Raw genomic sequence first — 14,239 nt, forward strand, 5'->3', positions numbered from 1 at the left:
AAGACTGAGGGACAGACAGAATAGACCAAAGTCCTCAGACAGGACCAAAAAAGGAACCACAGAAAAAAACCGACATCAAACAAAGTTGAGCAGAAGTTAGAAAGCGTAATGTTCCCAGAACTTGGGAAGTCCTTCCCGAACCCTGTCGCTGGCACGCTCTCCTGCTCAACCCCCCTCTCTCGCTGTTTCCCTTAAAGGCTGGTTCAGTTCTGGAAGAAGCCTGTTTCGGCCCATTGTTTGGCCATCGCAGCATATTTGGATCAAAATAAAACTAAATGTGATTTCATGTTCAAAAGTAAGAAAGAAAAGAAAGAAAACAGCAGGCTTTTAAAAAGGGCTGAACTCTTCCTTTATGATTGTTTTTTTTCCAACCCTGCAAGTTTGAACTCTCCATCCCTGCTCGACACTCAGGATGTGAGTGGACTGACCGGGATACTTTATTGTTATCCAGATCTTCCTTCAGTGACCTCATCACCAGAATAAACTCATCTTTGTTCTAACTGCAAAAAAGAAAAAGCTATAAAGTCCAAAAAGCTGTCCCCCAACTGAAGATTTGAGTATATTTCTCCTTTTGAGATGTTGGTGAGGTCACCTTGGGATATTATTTTGCATGAAAATAGTTCCCAGCTGCCGGTTATCAGGCTTTTCAATACTGGTGCTTCATTTAGAGGGAAAAAGGAGTCACTTCAACCCTTCAACACTTCTTTTTTTTTCTCTCCTTTGTGCTAGCTCATGTGTAGGGGTGTAACAATATATCGTGCCACGAAATTTTGCGATACAAAAACGTCACGATACGTGTCGTGGAGGTGACAAACTGTATCGCGATATTGGGTTATTAATATTAATAGCCTATGTTGTGTTGACTAGTAACGTGCAGTGTATTGGTGCCGACCGCGCCTCGACCCGCGGACCAAAATCTGACTCCGCTCAGAAGAAACTAGTACCGTTTTGGTCCCGATCACGGGACTCTTGGGGGTTTTGAGCTCTGAACTTTTACTGATGTAAGGCTGGTGTAGAGTTAAGCCTTACCTTATTAAATTAAACCTTTTTGGGGTCGTGAGTAGGATAAACACGGGGAAACTTCTGCTGAGTTCCAGTGTACTTTAATGTACCTCAACAGTGTAGGATTTTAGAACATCAACACAGCACCTAGTGCCGTACTGTGGCGTATCACTCCGCCCAATCTAAAACAGACTAATCACTACAGATAAACTGACTAGGGTCATTATAGTCCCTGATTTACATCACAATATAAAGAATATATTTATAAAATAATGAACCCTGAATTACCAAAATAACCTTAACAAAAATAAATCTCCTCTTACACTTATAAGGTGAGCATGAATCAATCTTTTTTATGATGTAAAATTGTATGTATTTATTTACTTTTATTTATTTATTTAATTTTAGTTGTTAAATTTCTGGAAAAGAAAAAAGTCCAATCATACATGAGAGAAACTATTCAGTTTGTGGCAAATTATTTGTACATGTATGAAACTGAAGATCATAATGCAAACCTGACATTTACTTTTAGTTCCGTTTGTGGAAAATGGTTGGCACCATACGCACCGTATTGTTTTGTATTTTGTGTCTTTCAAATAAAAGACCATTTTTTCCAGTCATATGTTGCTCATTCAAGGTTGTTAAAAAATAATGCAATAATATCGTATCGTTATCGTGACCTCAATATCGTGTATCGTATCGTGAGATTAGTGTATCGTTACACCCCTACTCATGTGTGAGTTGATAACCGATGCGAGCTTTGGTTGTAACAGCTCCGTCTGACCATCCTTGTGTTTTCCGCAGAGACGTCGGGGGGTAAGAAGTCGGGGAAGTCGAGCGGCAGCAGCATCCAGAGGAGCGTGGAGACGGGCATGGCGGTGGAGTATCCCCGCGGCGGCTCAGCCATGAACCGGCAGGCCAGCAGGGAGTCCACCGACGGCAGCATGAACAGCTACAGCTCTGAGGGGAAGTACGTACAAACCGCAGACTAGCTAGTTCCCAGCTAAAGACTGGTGAGACGCTGTGAGCCCGGAGAGCCCGGAGAGATGCCGTAAACCCGGTGAAATCAGAACGGGGGCTCAACGTCTCGGATGTTAGTGCTCATGGACGGTGTCTGTTGAATGTAGAAGAAACTAGTCGATGCAAAGATCTGAACAGTACGGAAGAGTATCAGGGCCATGCAGGAGAAAAAAAAAATATATATTTTAGAGGAGGAAGATTTTTTTTCATTATGCACTTCGAGAAAAACGTCGAAATGTCGAGAAAAAAGTCAAAATGACGAGAAAAAAGTTGAAATGTCGAGAAAATAGTTGAAATGTTGAGAAAAAAGTTGAAATGTTGAGATTAATGTTGAAGTAAAATTTCGAGAAAAAAGTCGAAATGTTGAGAAAAAAGTAAAAATGTCGAGATTAATGTTGAAATACAATTTCAACAAAAGGCGAAATTTGGACTTTATTATATATATATTTTTTTTATTGTGCACTTCGAGAAAAAAGTTGAAATGTCGAGATTAATGTTGAAATACAATTTCAAGAATAAAGTCGAAATTTCGTGAATAAAGTCCAAATTTCGCCTTTTTTCTCAACATTTCGACTTTATTCACAAAATTTTTACTTTATTCATGAAATTGTATTTCAACATTAATCTCGACATTTCAACTTTTTTCTCAACATTTCCTCTTTTTTCTCGAAATTCTACTTTAACATTAATCTCGACATTTCAACTTTTTTATCGACATTTCGACTTTTTTATCAACATTTTGACTTTTTTATCGACATTTCAACTTTTTTCTCGAAGTGCATAATGTAAAAAAAATCTTCCTCCTCTAAAATATTATCTTTATTTTTCTCCAGCCTGGCCCTAATACTCTTCCGTAGAACAGCTTTGACAAGAGCCCAATCTCTTTAATCTAATGAACCAACTGTGGGCTGCAAGTTCAGTGCAATCAGCATGAAGTCAGAGTTCACCAGCAGACCCGCGTGCTCACTGATGCATCGTCATAGCAACACGTGTGGCGGTGTACAATGCTTCATCATTTTTCTTTGTGTGTGTCAGTTTGATCTTCTCAGGGATGCGTTTGGGGGCTGACAGTCAGTTCAGTGACTTCCTGGACGGGTTGGGTCCCGGTCAGCTGGTTGGTCGGCAAACACTGGCCACGCCTGCCATGGGTACGTGACTGCTGCCGCTCCACCGCTCTGCTGCACATCCTCCGTACAACATTTCTGAATCTGGAATGACAAGAAATGACTCAAGTCTTCATTAAACTTTCATTTAATTTCATTTAATTTCATTTTTATTTATTCCCATCATGGAAATATGCAAACAAAAAAAACAAGTAAAATGACAACACAATCAAAAGCATATTCCATAACCAGAAAGGAGCAGGAAGAAGAAAATCTTATTCTACCTGCCCCTCCCTCAAAACAAAATTGAACAATAATAACAGATGGTCTTCACAATTACAATTACTCAGTTAATATCACAAAGAAAGAAAAACAAAAAAATCAAAGATAGATTGTCTGTCTCCATACGCATATATTATACATTTTAACTATTTCATCCATACATTGCTATTTTTTTCTCTTTAAATTTCTTTTTAAACTGAAATAAGTTTATACAACCCTTTAAAGCGACACTACGTAACTTTTCCACCTTAATATCATATTTCCAGAGTCATTGTGACGGTACATCAACTTCCAACAGGTTTAATGAAACCTCTGTCATGGTCTGAGGGAGTCTGTATCGCCTTCACTGGCACTATGTAACTTTGAGGAGCATGGTAGGAACCCTGCCACACTAAAAAACTACAAATCGTTACGACTTTGACTGCTTTACGGCATACGTCACTTCCCCCTCCTTCCCGATTCGCAGTCGCGACGAAAATGGGCGGGGCGTGGAGCTCAGAGCTCCGCAGAAGCTGTTGCTGCGTTGTGGCTGCAGCAGCTCCACACAACAGACGTGGGGAAAAGACCCTAATGGTTTAACTTTTCACCGGTTTCCTGCTCGGAGGCAGAACCACGGAGGCCAAGTATCTGATATAACAGAGTAAAAGAGTCGTCGGCTCGCTTTGGATCGCGGCTGTAACGACCAAACACACAGTAAAGCATGATTTATGGTTCTGCGTTAAATCGACGCAGGCCCACGGCGTAGGGTACGTGGCGACGCGCAACTTACGGTGCGTGTCGCCGCGTACCCTACGCCGTAGGCTCTGCGTCGATTTAACGCAGAACCATAAATCAGCATTAAACCACAAACACTCACACAAACCGGGTCGGATCAAAACACGGGTTTTATTCCCCACTTCGCCAGCTAAACGCAGTTGCTGGCCAGCTCTCTGCGGTGCAATTAACCCCAATCTTCAGATAAAACTAGTTTGTTGAGGAAAAAATATTAACTCTATTTGTAGCTGCAGAGGAAAAAAATTATCTCACGAGGAAAAAAAAATATTGCTCACGCCTCTTCACCATAATATAGCAGTCAAAAAAAAAGAAAAGAGAAGTAAGAGGGATACAAAACATGTACTGTGTGTTGTACTATTATACAAATTTATTGAAACACATGGGTCTTCAGTAGGGATATGGATACAGACCGTTAATAATCATTATTTTCTCCATATACCGCTCCCTGTCTTCCTTGTTTAAGGTATCCCGGTAAATTCCAGTTCCTTTCCAGCAGTTTAACATCTTTTTTTTGCGTTCCTTCTGTTCACTTGGTGAAACAGAAAAGCGTCCCGTGTTCTCTCATCAAAACAAATGCAGCGACGGGACAGGAGTTTTCCTGCAGTACGCGCTGGTGCTCATGGGAAACGTAGTGTTCTTTCTGGTAAAACACTACCGATTTTGTCCAAGGATGCCGCCAAACTCAGAAAAGCTGAAAGTTACGTTGTGCTGCTTTAAATCATAATGTAATGAATTTCATAACTTAATTCCAACAATAGAAACGCTCATCTGCTTTAAAGTTGTTCGGGAAATAGACGTTTAAAATTAAATTTTCTACGACTATCTTCATTATTTGAACTTGAGGAGAAAGGAAAATAATCCGACCCTATATGACAGACACAATTACAAAAAAGATGGCTCTGTGTAAAATGTGAATAAATGATAAAATGTAATGATTTTAAAATCCCATAAAGCTTTTGTAATTGATGCAATATGTGGTTTAGCATCGTATTGCTAAAAAAACAAGCAAAGTCTTACCTGACGTTGTCTGGATCGTTACCTCTGCAGGTGATGTCCAGATTGGGCTGATGGATAAGAAAGGTCAGCTGGAGGTGGAGGTGATCCGGGCCCGAGGCCTTACTGCTAAACCAGGCTCCAAATCCCTCCCAGGTAACACGCGCTCCTTCGGAGCCACAAACCCCTTCCTCAATCTTTCCTCTGCTTCAATATCCTTGTTTTTTTTCCCTTGTCCTCTCCTCCTGTGTCTCCCTCCTTGCAGCCCCCTACGTCAAGGTGTACCTGCTGGACAATGGATCATGTAAAGCCAAAAAGAAAACCAAGATTGCACGCAAGACCCTGGAGCCGCTCTACCAGCAGCACCTGCTCTTCGACGAGAGTCCCCAGGGAAAGGTGCTTCAGGTAATCCATGTCGTCAGCATTTGTCTGCAATAGCGTCCGCAGCGTCCGCAGAAAACTGAAGGTGGAAAAAGTAAGAATGGCATCAATCTGCTTGCTTTTGATTAAAAAAAACAGATAAAAAACAACTGTTGTGGCAATTTTATAAATGGCACAGAGTAAAGTACAGATCCTTAACAAACTACAAAATCAGTGAGCTCGAGATTACCAAAGTTTATTTGAACTGATGCGCAAATCAGGAGAGTCGACGTGCTGGACTGGACAGTTGAGTCTGAGGCAACATGTTGTTTGACCTCTTTTATATGGGAATGGGTAGGACCTGACAGATCATTGGAAGCTAGTAACATAAAAGACAGGAAACCTGACGGGTCATTGGAGGGACACTGTGGCACCCGACACATATGGCGGTTTTACACTAGTACCTACTCAGCCCGACTCAACTCGCCACGCCTTGCCCTCGTTTCTCTTCAACACCCAGATCAGAAGTAGGAGGTTGGAGTGAAGCTGCTGTGATGTATTTGATTGTGTGATCTAAACGAAGAAGACAACAACACTAAAGATGTAGAACCTGGAGGAGATGATAGATGTGCTGCTGGATCTGTGGCTTGTGTTCGATACCAAGTTAAAAAATGAGTGAGAGAAGCTTCAAGCGGCAACGCTTTTTTTTTTTGTTTGTCTCTGTGCTGCTGAAAAGTCAGCTGGAGCCGCGAGCAGCTATGAAGTGACAGAGCTCCTGGTAGATCTGGTAGTTCTTTATCGCCCGTCTAGATCCCGTTTTAATTCTCTCCTCAGCACCAGGTTTATGAACATCTGCACCTCAGAGTTGGACCAGAACAGACTTTTGCGCTGCCATTGCCTGTTGAATAAAAAGAAGCCGTGAGTCACTCTTTCACTGATTTCCACCTCCTGACTCAGACGTCTGACTCCAACTTCCCCAACTCCATTGGTCGGGGGGACCAATCGGTGGTCTGTAGTGTGATGACGTCAGATACAGCCGACTCAGCCGCTTAGAACCTCAGCAGAATAGTTACAGAAAAGTATCAACTCGGCACGCCTCCACCCGCCTCAACCCCTAGTGGAGAAGCGCAAAACTGGGGCGAGGCGAGTAGAGTCGCGCTGAGTAGGTACTAGTGTAAAAGCGCCATTAGAGGAAGGCATACATTACAAAAGAGATGTGACCCTTTCATCTGCATCTACATCTTTTATACCCCCCTCTTATCATCAGTTTCTCGCAGCTTTCTGGCCTTTTGTTGGTATCTGCATTTACACACCTTAGATTCCCCTGCTCCCCACAGCTATTTAACCTTTTGTTATAAACCATATAATGTTGGAATTTTTCCATGACAACAACTCTCCCGTTACTTCAAAAACTCTTTGGAGGACTGTCTAAAGACGCTCCGTCGTGACGGCACTGACCCGTAAAGGTCTTGAAGACAGGACGCAGCGGCTGTTCTCCGCACTGGAACCTGCTAATTTCTATGTCTTGCGAAGGCCCGAATTGCTCAGCACCGCAGGAATATTAGGATACCTGTTCAGTCCAATAATTCAACCCATTCTGTCCTTTAGTTAACTTTGGGGCAGCGCTCTGTAAAGACACAGCGTCACATCCAACTCAAGATAATCTGACTGAGAACAAGGATGATGGAGAGGAAGATGGTTGGGGCATAGCCTGTTTTCCTGAGGTGTACGAAGACATACTGACATATGGAGAAAAAGGTTCTGGTGTGGAAAGAAATTTCTTATAACTTGAACTTAAAGTGCGTTTAAAAAGCAGAGGAATTTTTCTATTTCACTGTAAAAAAGGTGATTATCTGCTCCTGCAGCTCTAATCGTGCTCCAGTTGTGAGTCTTGGAGCGTCTGCAGATTCAGGAGTCAAGCCGTCGACCTCCCAACTCCTGTCTGTGTTTGAGGACATCACGGAGCCACTCCCCCATCTTCCTTACTGCAGCTCCGACTCATCATCATCATTCGTTTGCATCTGAAGCTATTTCCCGCCAAAGCTGCAGGGGGAGAACTAGGGAGAGCTTTTATGCTGAAAAAATACTTGTGAAAGTGAAGAATCACACTTGGAAATCAGTGATAAGGTCATCAGGTGTTTAGATTAGCCACAGACTATCTCAGAAAACAACTAAATTAGCTAACTTTACATCTCCACCTTCACTGTTATCATGTTCCTGGTTCCTTGTTTACTCACAATTTGATCGATAACAGGTTCCTAAGTTTCTGTTATCCCTGAAACAGAAAATCTTTGCATGACTTATGTGAGACAGTCACTCCTCTTGTCACAGCTGCAACATCACACCCAAGGGGGACGGGTCCTACAGAAAAACCTTTCTGGGACCTTTTGATGTTACCTGGGAGGGAATCTGTCAAAAATCATAAAGATTGTGCACTTGGTGACAAGTTTTAGAAATTTGGCATGGTGTTAGTTATGGACATAAGGTTTTCAAAAACCACTGCAAACAAACTGTGACGCCCCCTAGTGGCCGGTTTGCAGAACATTCAAAATGGCTCCTGCCGAAAAGACCAAAGGTCATATCTCAACTTCTCTTAGTCCTTGATTGTTGTATATTGTCACTTTCTCTACTTTTTTGGTGCTGGGAATTCAATTCTGAGATAAATTTCAAGGTCATGTTGAAGGTCAAATTTAATTTTCAAGGTCATTTTTTTGCCCAAAAAACTCTATCTCTAGAATTAAGTCACATAGAAAAATTATATAGGGCTCTAGACCCCTATTTTCTCCCCCAAGGAATGCAATTTTCTGTTTATTGGACAGTAGTGTCAATAATCTCATTGGGTGAGAACAGTGACCTTCATTCAGGCTTAAGATGAACAGAACCTCAGAACTAAGTCACAGTGAAAGAATTGGATTTTATTAAAATAACACACAAAAAACATCAGCTGTGCATATTTAAACTCACTTCACACCTACAATACCTGCCTTTATCGCCTCGCTTATTGATTCATTTTGAATTTTCTGCAATCCGGCCACTAGGGGGCCGTCCCAATTTGTTTGCAGTGGTTTTTGAAAACCTTATGTCCATAACTAACATATTGCCAAATATCAAAAAATTGCTACCAAGTGCACGATTTTCATGAATTCCCTCCCAGCTATGTGAAAAAGGCCTCATACGAGAGTATAAATGTATTTGTGATTGTATGTCAGAGATTTTGCTAATGTTTGGCATGTTTCTGTTTGGTGTGTCTTTAGTTCCAACTAAACATCCCGTCCGTGCATCATTGTGTTCATTTTCTACGCTGACGATCTCTGATTCAGCTCTCTTTCCATTCTGTCCTCCAGGTGATAGTATGGGGCGACTATGGACGGTTGGACCACAAATGTTTCATGGGTGTAGCACAGATCCTGCTGGAGGACCTGGACCTCTCAAGCACGGTGATTGGCTGGTACAAACTGTTTCCACCATCTTCACTGGTGGACCCCACATTAGCTCCACTTACACGGCTGGCGTCTCAGACGTCACTGGACAGCTCAGGACCGCCACCGGGCGTCCGGTCCTAGTGACCGAATGGCAACCGCCTCACCCCAGCACCCCTGACATGATCAAATAATGGACCACAGCTACTGGACCACAACTGAGCAGAGGGCGGTGTCACGCCCCGAGGACGGCGACGAGAAGCCCTCAGTCACCCACTGAAAACCCAGATGGAGAGACAGGGACTGAGAGAGAGAAATCAGAGAGGGAGAGACAGAACTAGCCAATCAAAGCTTAGCTGGAGTCTGACAATCACGTCTCACACCTTCCCTCTTCCTCCTTCTTCCACCACTTCTGTTTTCAAAGTGTTGCTTTCTTTCTTTTCTCCTCTGAGGTGCAGCTGTGGAGGGTTCTGTCAATCATTCAACCAATTCTCTCCATGATTGCTTTAATTTATCCTTAATTTCTCGTGCAGCCCCTTTGAGAGCACCTTATCAAAGTGGAGTCCTTCACCTAGTTGCCCTCTACCCAATCAGAGTGAGCTTACTGCTGGGCCAAAGGGAGTTAAGGAAGTGGCAAACTGTTGGAGCTTCATGCAACCGTTTTTGCAGACGTCATCTGCTGTTCCTACAGGTGTTGACATGGTAACCATGTCACAGATGATTATAAAGAGCAGTTAGTTTGATGCAGGTTGGTGATCTTTAGGGAAGGGGAGACTGCATGTGTATATGAAAGGAAGCACAAGAAGAGCTCAACTCTTTCATTCGGACAAAACGGCTAAAACATTTGTGTATCAAAACACAGAGGAGAGGAAACGAGAGGCCAAATGAATCATTAGCGTCTTCTTCTTCTTTAACGACCATGTTTTACGTCCTTGGTTTCTTAGAGTTCAGGAATGGCGCCACAAAGTGCAGACTCCCTCTGTGTATGTGTGAGCTCGTTTTCCGAGCAGTGTCGTACCGAAGGCCGACGAAATAGGTCGGGTCACATTTGCTCGAACGCCCCGCCCCTTCCCTCCCTCCTGAACCCTCAAACACCCAACACCCCCTCCCCCAACCGCAACCCCGTCGGAGGGAGCAGCATGACTCGGGGACACCCTCCCCCGGCCCCAAGCTGCATGCACGTTTCTTTTGTTCTGTTCGTTTCGTTTCTGTTTTGTTCTCTACTTTTTTGTAAAATTGAAAGACAAGACAAATTAAGAAACAACTCACGAAAAAAAGAAAAAAAAATACAGAAAAAAGACTAGACTATGTGTGTTAGTTCCACATACTTTTAGGCCAGCTTGTATGTTGCATGTTCTTGTACAGTTTGCTCGTACTGAATATGAATACAGAGAAAAAGCCAAGCCATCCCCGCCCCTAACAGGAGCGGACCAATAGCGGGGGATCAACTCCACCCAGGCCACGCCTACCACTCTGGGTCTAAATATCCATATTAGAAAGTCTCCGAGAAAATCGTCTTTGTTTCAATTTTTTCTTCCAACCCTACGGACAACAGTGCTGTTCTGTAGTACTGAGCATACTCGAGCCCCAGGCATATCTGAGGATATAGGCGTCTAAATTGTAGTTTAAGACCGTTGGGGCTAGAGACAGAGATATAGAATGTGTGTATAACAGCTAAATGTATATGAAGTATCATTATGAGTTTGACAGAAATTATAAAGATAGTTATATGAATATAAAAAGAGTGTATCTGACTGCACACCCGTCACTTACACACACACGGATACACTTGCACACCTTGTACATACGAATCAGGATGAGCGACTTGAACATAGTTAAGTTATGAATAAATAAAACATTGCTGACACACAAACATTCCTGATCATGTTGAGGGAAATCAGTTTCTGGCGTTTGAGCCGCTGAGCGGCACTGAGGAGATAGGGGGCGCTAACAGGCCTTTAACTTGGACGCAGTTGCAGAAAAAGAAGCAGAACCAATTGGAACAAAGTTTACTTTCTTCTCCTTAAATCATCCTTTTTCCTCTTTCTGACCATGGTTTGGACTGGACTTCCAAAGCCAACACGAAATCTGGTTTTGCAGACATATTTTGCAGATGTTTTTGTTGATCTTTGGCAGTGTGGCCGACTGCCTTTTCCTTTGTCAGTATTACTTCAGCAATACTGATTGTTTACAGCCCATGGCTCCCCACTCCCAAACCACGATTCTTGACGAAAGACAAAGTATTCACTGCAACAGTTCTTGTTTGTATAACAGATGTGGCTCTACTGATGTGTATGTTTTATATTCAAGAGTTCATTTTTATTATTTACAAATAAAAGACTGTGTGGAAGACGCTCCTGACTTTTTTCTTTCTTTTTGTTTTTCTTTAAACAGTGGAATAAGGTGGCTTCACATTCTGACATGATTTTACCCACTCATTCCCACGTTATGAAAAGATTTTTAGAAACTGCAATAGATTGAAGTTTGTGAAACTTCCTTTTTCCAACAAGATAAACATGTTGACATTTAAATTTCATTAAAAACATGACTTCTCCCAAGAAAAAGAAGTCCCAGTTTGCCTTGATTTTGAGGCTTTGAGAAAGACCATGACCTGGATGGCTGAGAACCGTCACCAGAATGTTTAAATCCCTTATAAATCATGTTGAATCTGGTTAGAAAGGCCGCCTTCAGCGTTTATTTGCTCTTGTAGAACTATTACATGCATTGTTTCTGTCTTTATGTTCTTTGGTTGTAGGATTTGACAGTCAAGCTAGAATAGCACAGCAAAAGAGTGCAGTTCTTACTACAGCTTTACCTGGTAAGTGGACCTTTGTAAGTGGGTTGTTTGTTCCGGGGGTGTTTTTTAGCTGTTGTATGATCACTTGCTAGCTCTGATGTGGACATGAAGTTTGTCTGTATCAGCACTAGAGCGTTCAAGCCTCCGTAACTGTCCTGCAGATTGTTAGTATTGCCATCAGAAGTAAAGTAAGTTAAACGTCATATTCCTGTCCGGAGTGATCCTTCACACCGCTCACAGTAATCCAAATACCGCCTGTTAGCCAAAGCTAACAACTGGTATCAGAGGTGGGTGTGACACCGGGTCAGCCTGGTTTATCCTGCAACCGACTTGGTGTAAGAGGATCAGCTTGTTCTCACCATCACCACTGATGCTTTTTCAAAAGGATTGGAAAACCAAAAGATAGCCTATGAGGTAATTAATCGTTACCTACAATGGCTGGCATAGGCACAAAAACTAGGAGAGGTCTACAAGCACAATTTCATAATAAACCTGGGTCAAGAGACTGAAACAATAATAGGAAAGGCAAGATGTATTTCCTGGGCAAGAAGAAGAGGCTTCACTGCGTGCATTTTGCCCTACTTTCAGGTCCCTACAGGGCCAAAAATATGTAACAGAGGAACGGTTTAAACTGTTGGGGAAAGACTGTCGAATTGTGGGGTCTGCATATGCTAGCAGAACACTGGAACAAGAGGTTGATAGGAGATTGGCACAGCACCTACCTACTCAAAACCCCAGAGTGCGATCACCAAGCCTAAGTCAAACAAGCAAAGCCTCCTATTTCCGCTGTTGAGAAACAGGCCATATCATGAGAGAGTGTTCACGGTCATCTAGCCCAACTCGCAAAAGAGGGATTCCCTCAGGAGCTACATCTTTTACTGTAAAGAGTCCAGCAAGCAGGGAGGAAAATCCCTGAAGCCCACCGCTTGGACACATAGCCAAAAGAGGTCCTAGTTTGCTAATTAAAATCACAGTGAATGGCCTCCCTGGTCAGGCAGTTGTGGACACTAGTATAGTAGCCACTGTAATATCTGAAAAGGTTTATAACATGTTCTCAATGGAGGTACAATAGCCTCTTAGTAAGTAATCTCTTCATAATGCAAGATTTGAGAGTAGAATGTTTGCCTTGGGCGAATTGGAAGTGACACTGGAAATTGGGAGCCGCAAATTCAACTGGAGTGTCTGCATTGGTCATATCCATGACATTCTGCTCCTTCATCTCAATGTAATGGAAGCAGCTGAGATGTCAGTCTTTAATGGTTACCAGGTATTTGTAGGTAAAGAGTCATTGAAAAAGGTGCTGAAGATTACTCAGCGGCACGCAATCTCCTGAGGGACATCACCCTGCCGTCTGAAAGTGAGTGTCTTGTCTGGGCTAAGGTTTATAAACCAAAACCTGGTCTCCCAGCTGTCCTGGTCCTATTAAACATAAACAAAACAGTCTCATCAGGAAGTGTTGCCACCAACATGGACTCCAGGGTTCCAGTAAGAGTTCAATCTCTCAAGCACCAATATATCCTTACCCTGTGGAGTATGTGTTGGAATTTTGGTTGAGACTTTACCCCTTGTCCTATATTCCTCTGAAGGCAATGAGCAGAAAATCATGACAGACAGTGAAATCAACAAAATAGCTGGGCCAAATGCGAGGTGGTTGACAAGAAATGCAGTAGATGTATCAGACCACCTGTAAGCTTTAAACATGTCATCCAGTGAGGATCTTACTGAAGTTCAGCAAGCAAGACTAATTGAGCTCCTTTTTAAGTACCAGTCTCTCCTTGCAACCAATGATGTAGACCTTTGTTATCTCTCTGCTGTTGCTCACAACATCAATACTGGAATGCCTGGCCAGTATGCCAGTCTGTCAGACACCCATGATTTTCCAAGGGGAGGATGAAAAACACCTCAAAGAAAAGTTGGACTTGGGAGTAGTCATAATGTCGTCCTCTGAATGGGCATCGCCAGTTGTTCTTGTCCGTAAAAAGGATGGTGGTCTGTGGTGGTGTGTTTACTAGGGCTGCCTGGACAGCCTTACATTGAAGGATGCGTACCCACTGCCCAAAATAGAAGAATGTCTTGATGTGTTGAGGAAGTCCACCCTGGATCTCCAGAGTGGCATCCTGAATACACCAGAATGCCTGTTGTCCTCTGTAATGCACCTGATACAATCCAGAGAACCACAGACCTTCTCCTATCGAGTTTTCCAGTGGAAGACACTTCCCATCTACTTGGATGACATAATCATCCTGGGAAGAGGGGTTGAGCAGAATCTGCAGCACCTGGTCAAAGTTTTTTAATGTCTCCACTGCTATGGCTAAATTTTAACCCCCGGAAATGTCAGTTGTTGAGGGACATGGTCCTTTTTCTGGGACACGTGGTTAGTGGAGAGGGGATAAGTCCAAATCCAGAACTGGGAAGGAATGTACAGGAATGGCAGCCGGCCACCAAAACACAACAGCTGCAGGCTTTTTTGGGACTATGTAATTACTATC

General features: G+C 42.8%; 1 protein-coding gene across 3 annotated transcripts in view; it reads left to right on the plus strand.

The window, feature by feature from the left end:
• LOC133463907 (regulating synaptic membrane exocytosis protein 1-like) overlaps window positions 1–11,282 on the plus strand; it is a 76,448-nt gene extending 65,166 nt beyond the window's left edge. For all 3 annotated transcript variants that reach the window (XM_061745684.1, XM_061745686.1, XM_061745685.1), the window contains 5 exons: window positions 1,807–1,972; window positions 3,058–3,170; window positions 5,229–5,330; window positions 5,440–5,579; window positions 8,879–11,282. In XM_061745684.1, coding sequence (XP_061601668.1) covers window positions 1,807–1,972; window positions 3,058–3,170; window positions 5,229–5,330; window positions 5,440–5,579; window positions 8,879–9,097 — 740 coding nt within the window. In that variant the 3' untranslated portion in view covers window positions 9,098–11,282. The remainder of the gene's footprint in view (window positions 1–1,806; window positions 1,973–3,057; window positions 3,171–5,228; window positions 5,331–5,439; window positions 5,580–8,878) is intronic.
• Window positions 11,283–14,239: the final 2,957 nt, after the last annotated feature.

Source organism: Cololabis saira, chromosome 17 (genome assembly GCF_033807715.1).
Source record: "Cololabis saira isolate AMF1-May2022 chromosome 17, fColSai1.1, whole genome shotgun sequence".
In the NCBI taxonomy this organism is placed as follows: Eukaryota; Metazoa; Chordata; class Actinopteri; order Beloniformes; family Belonidae; genus Cololabis; species Cololabis saira.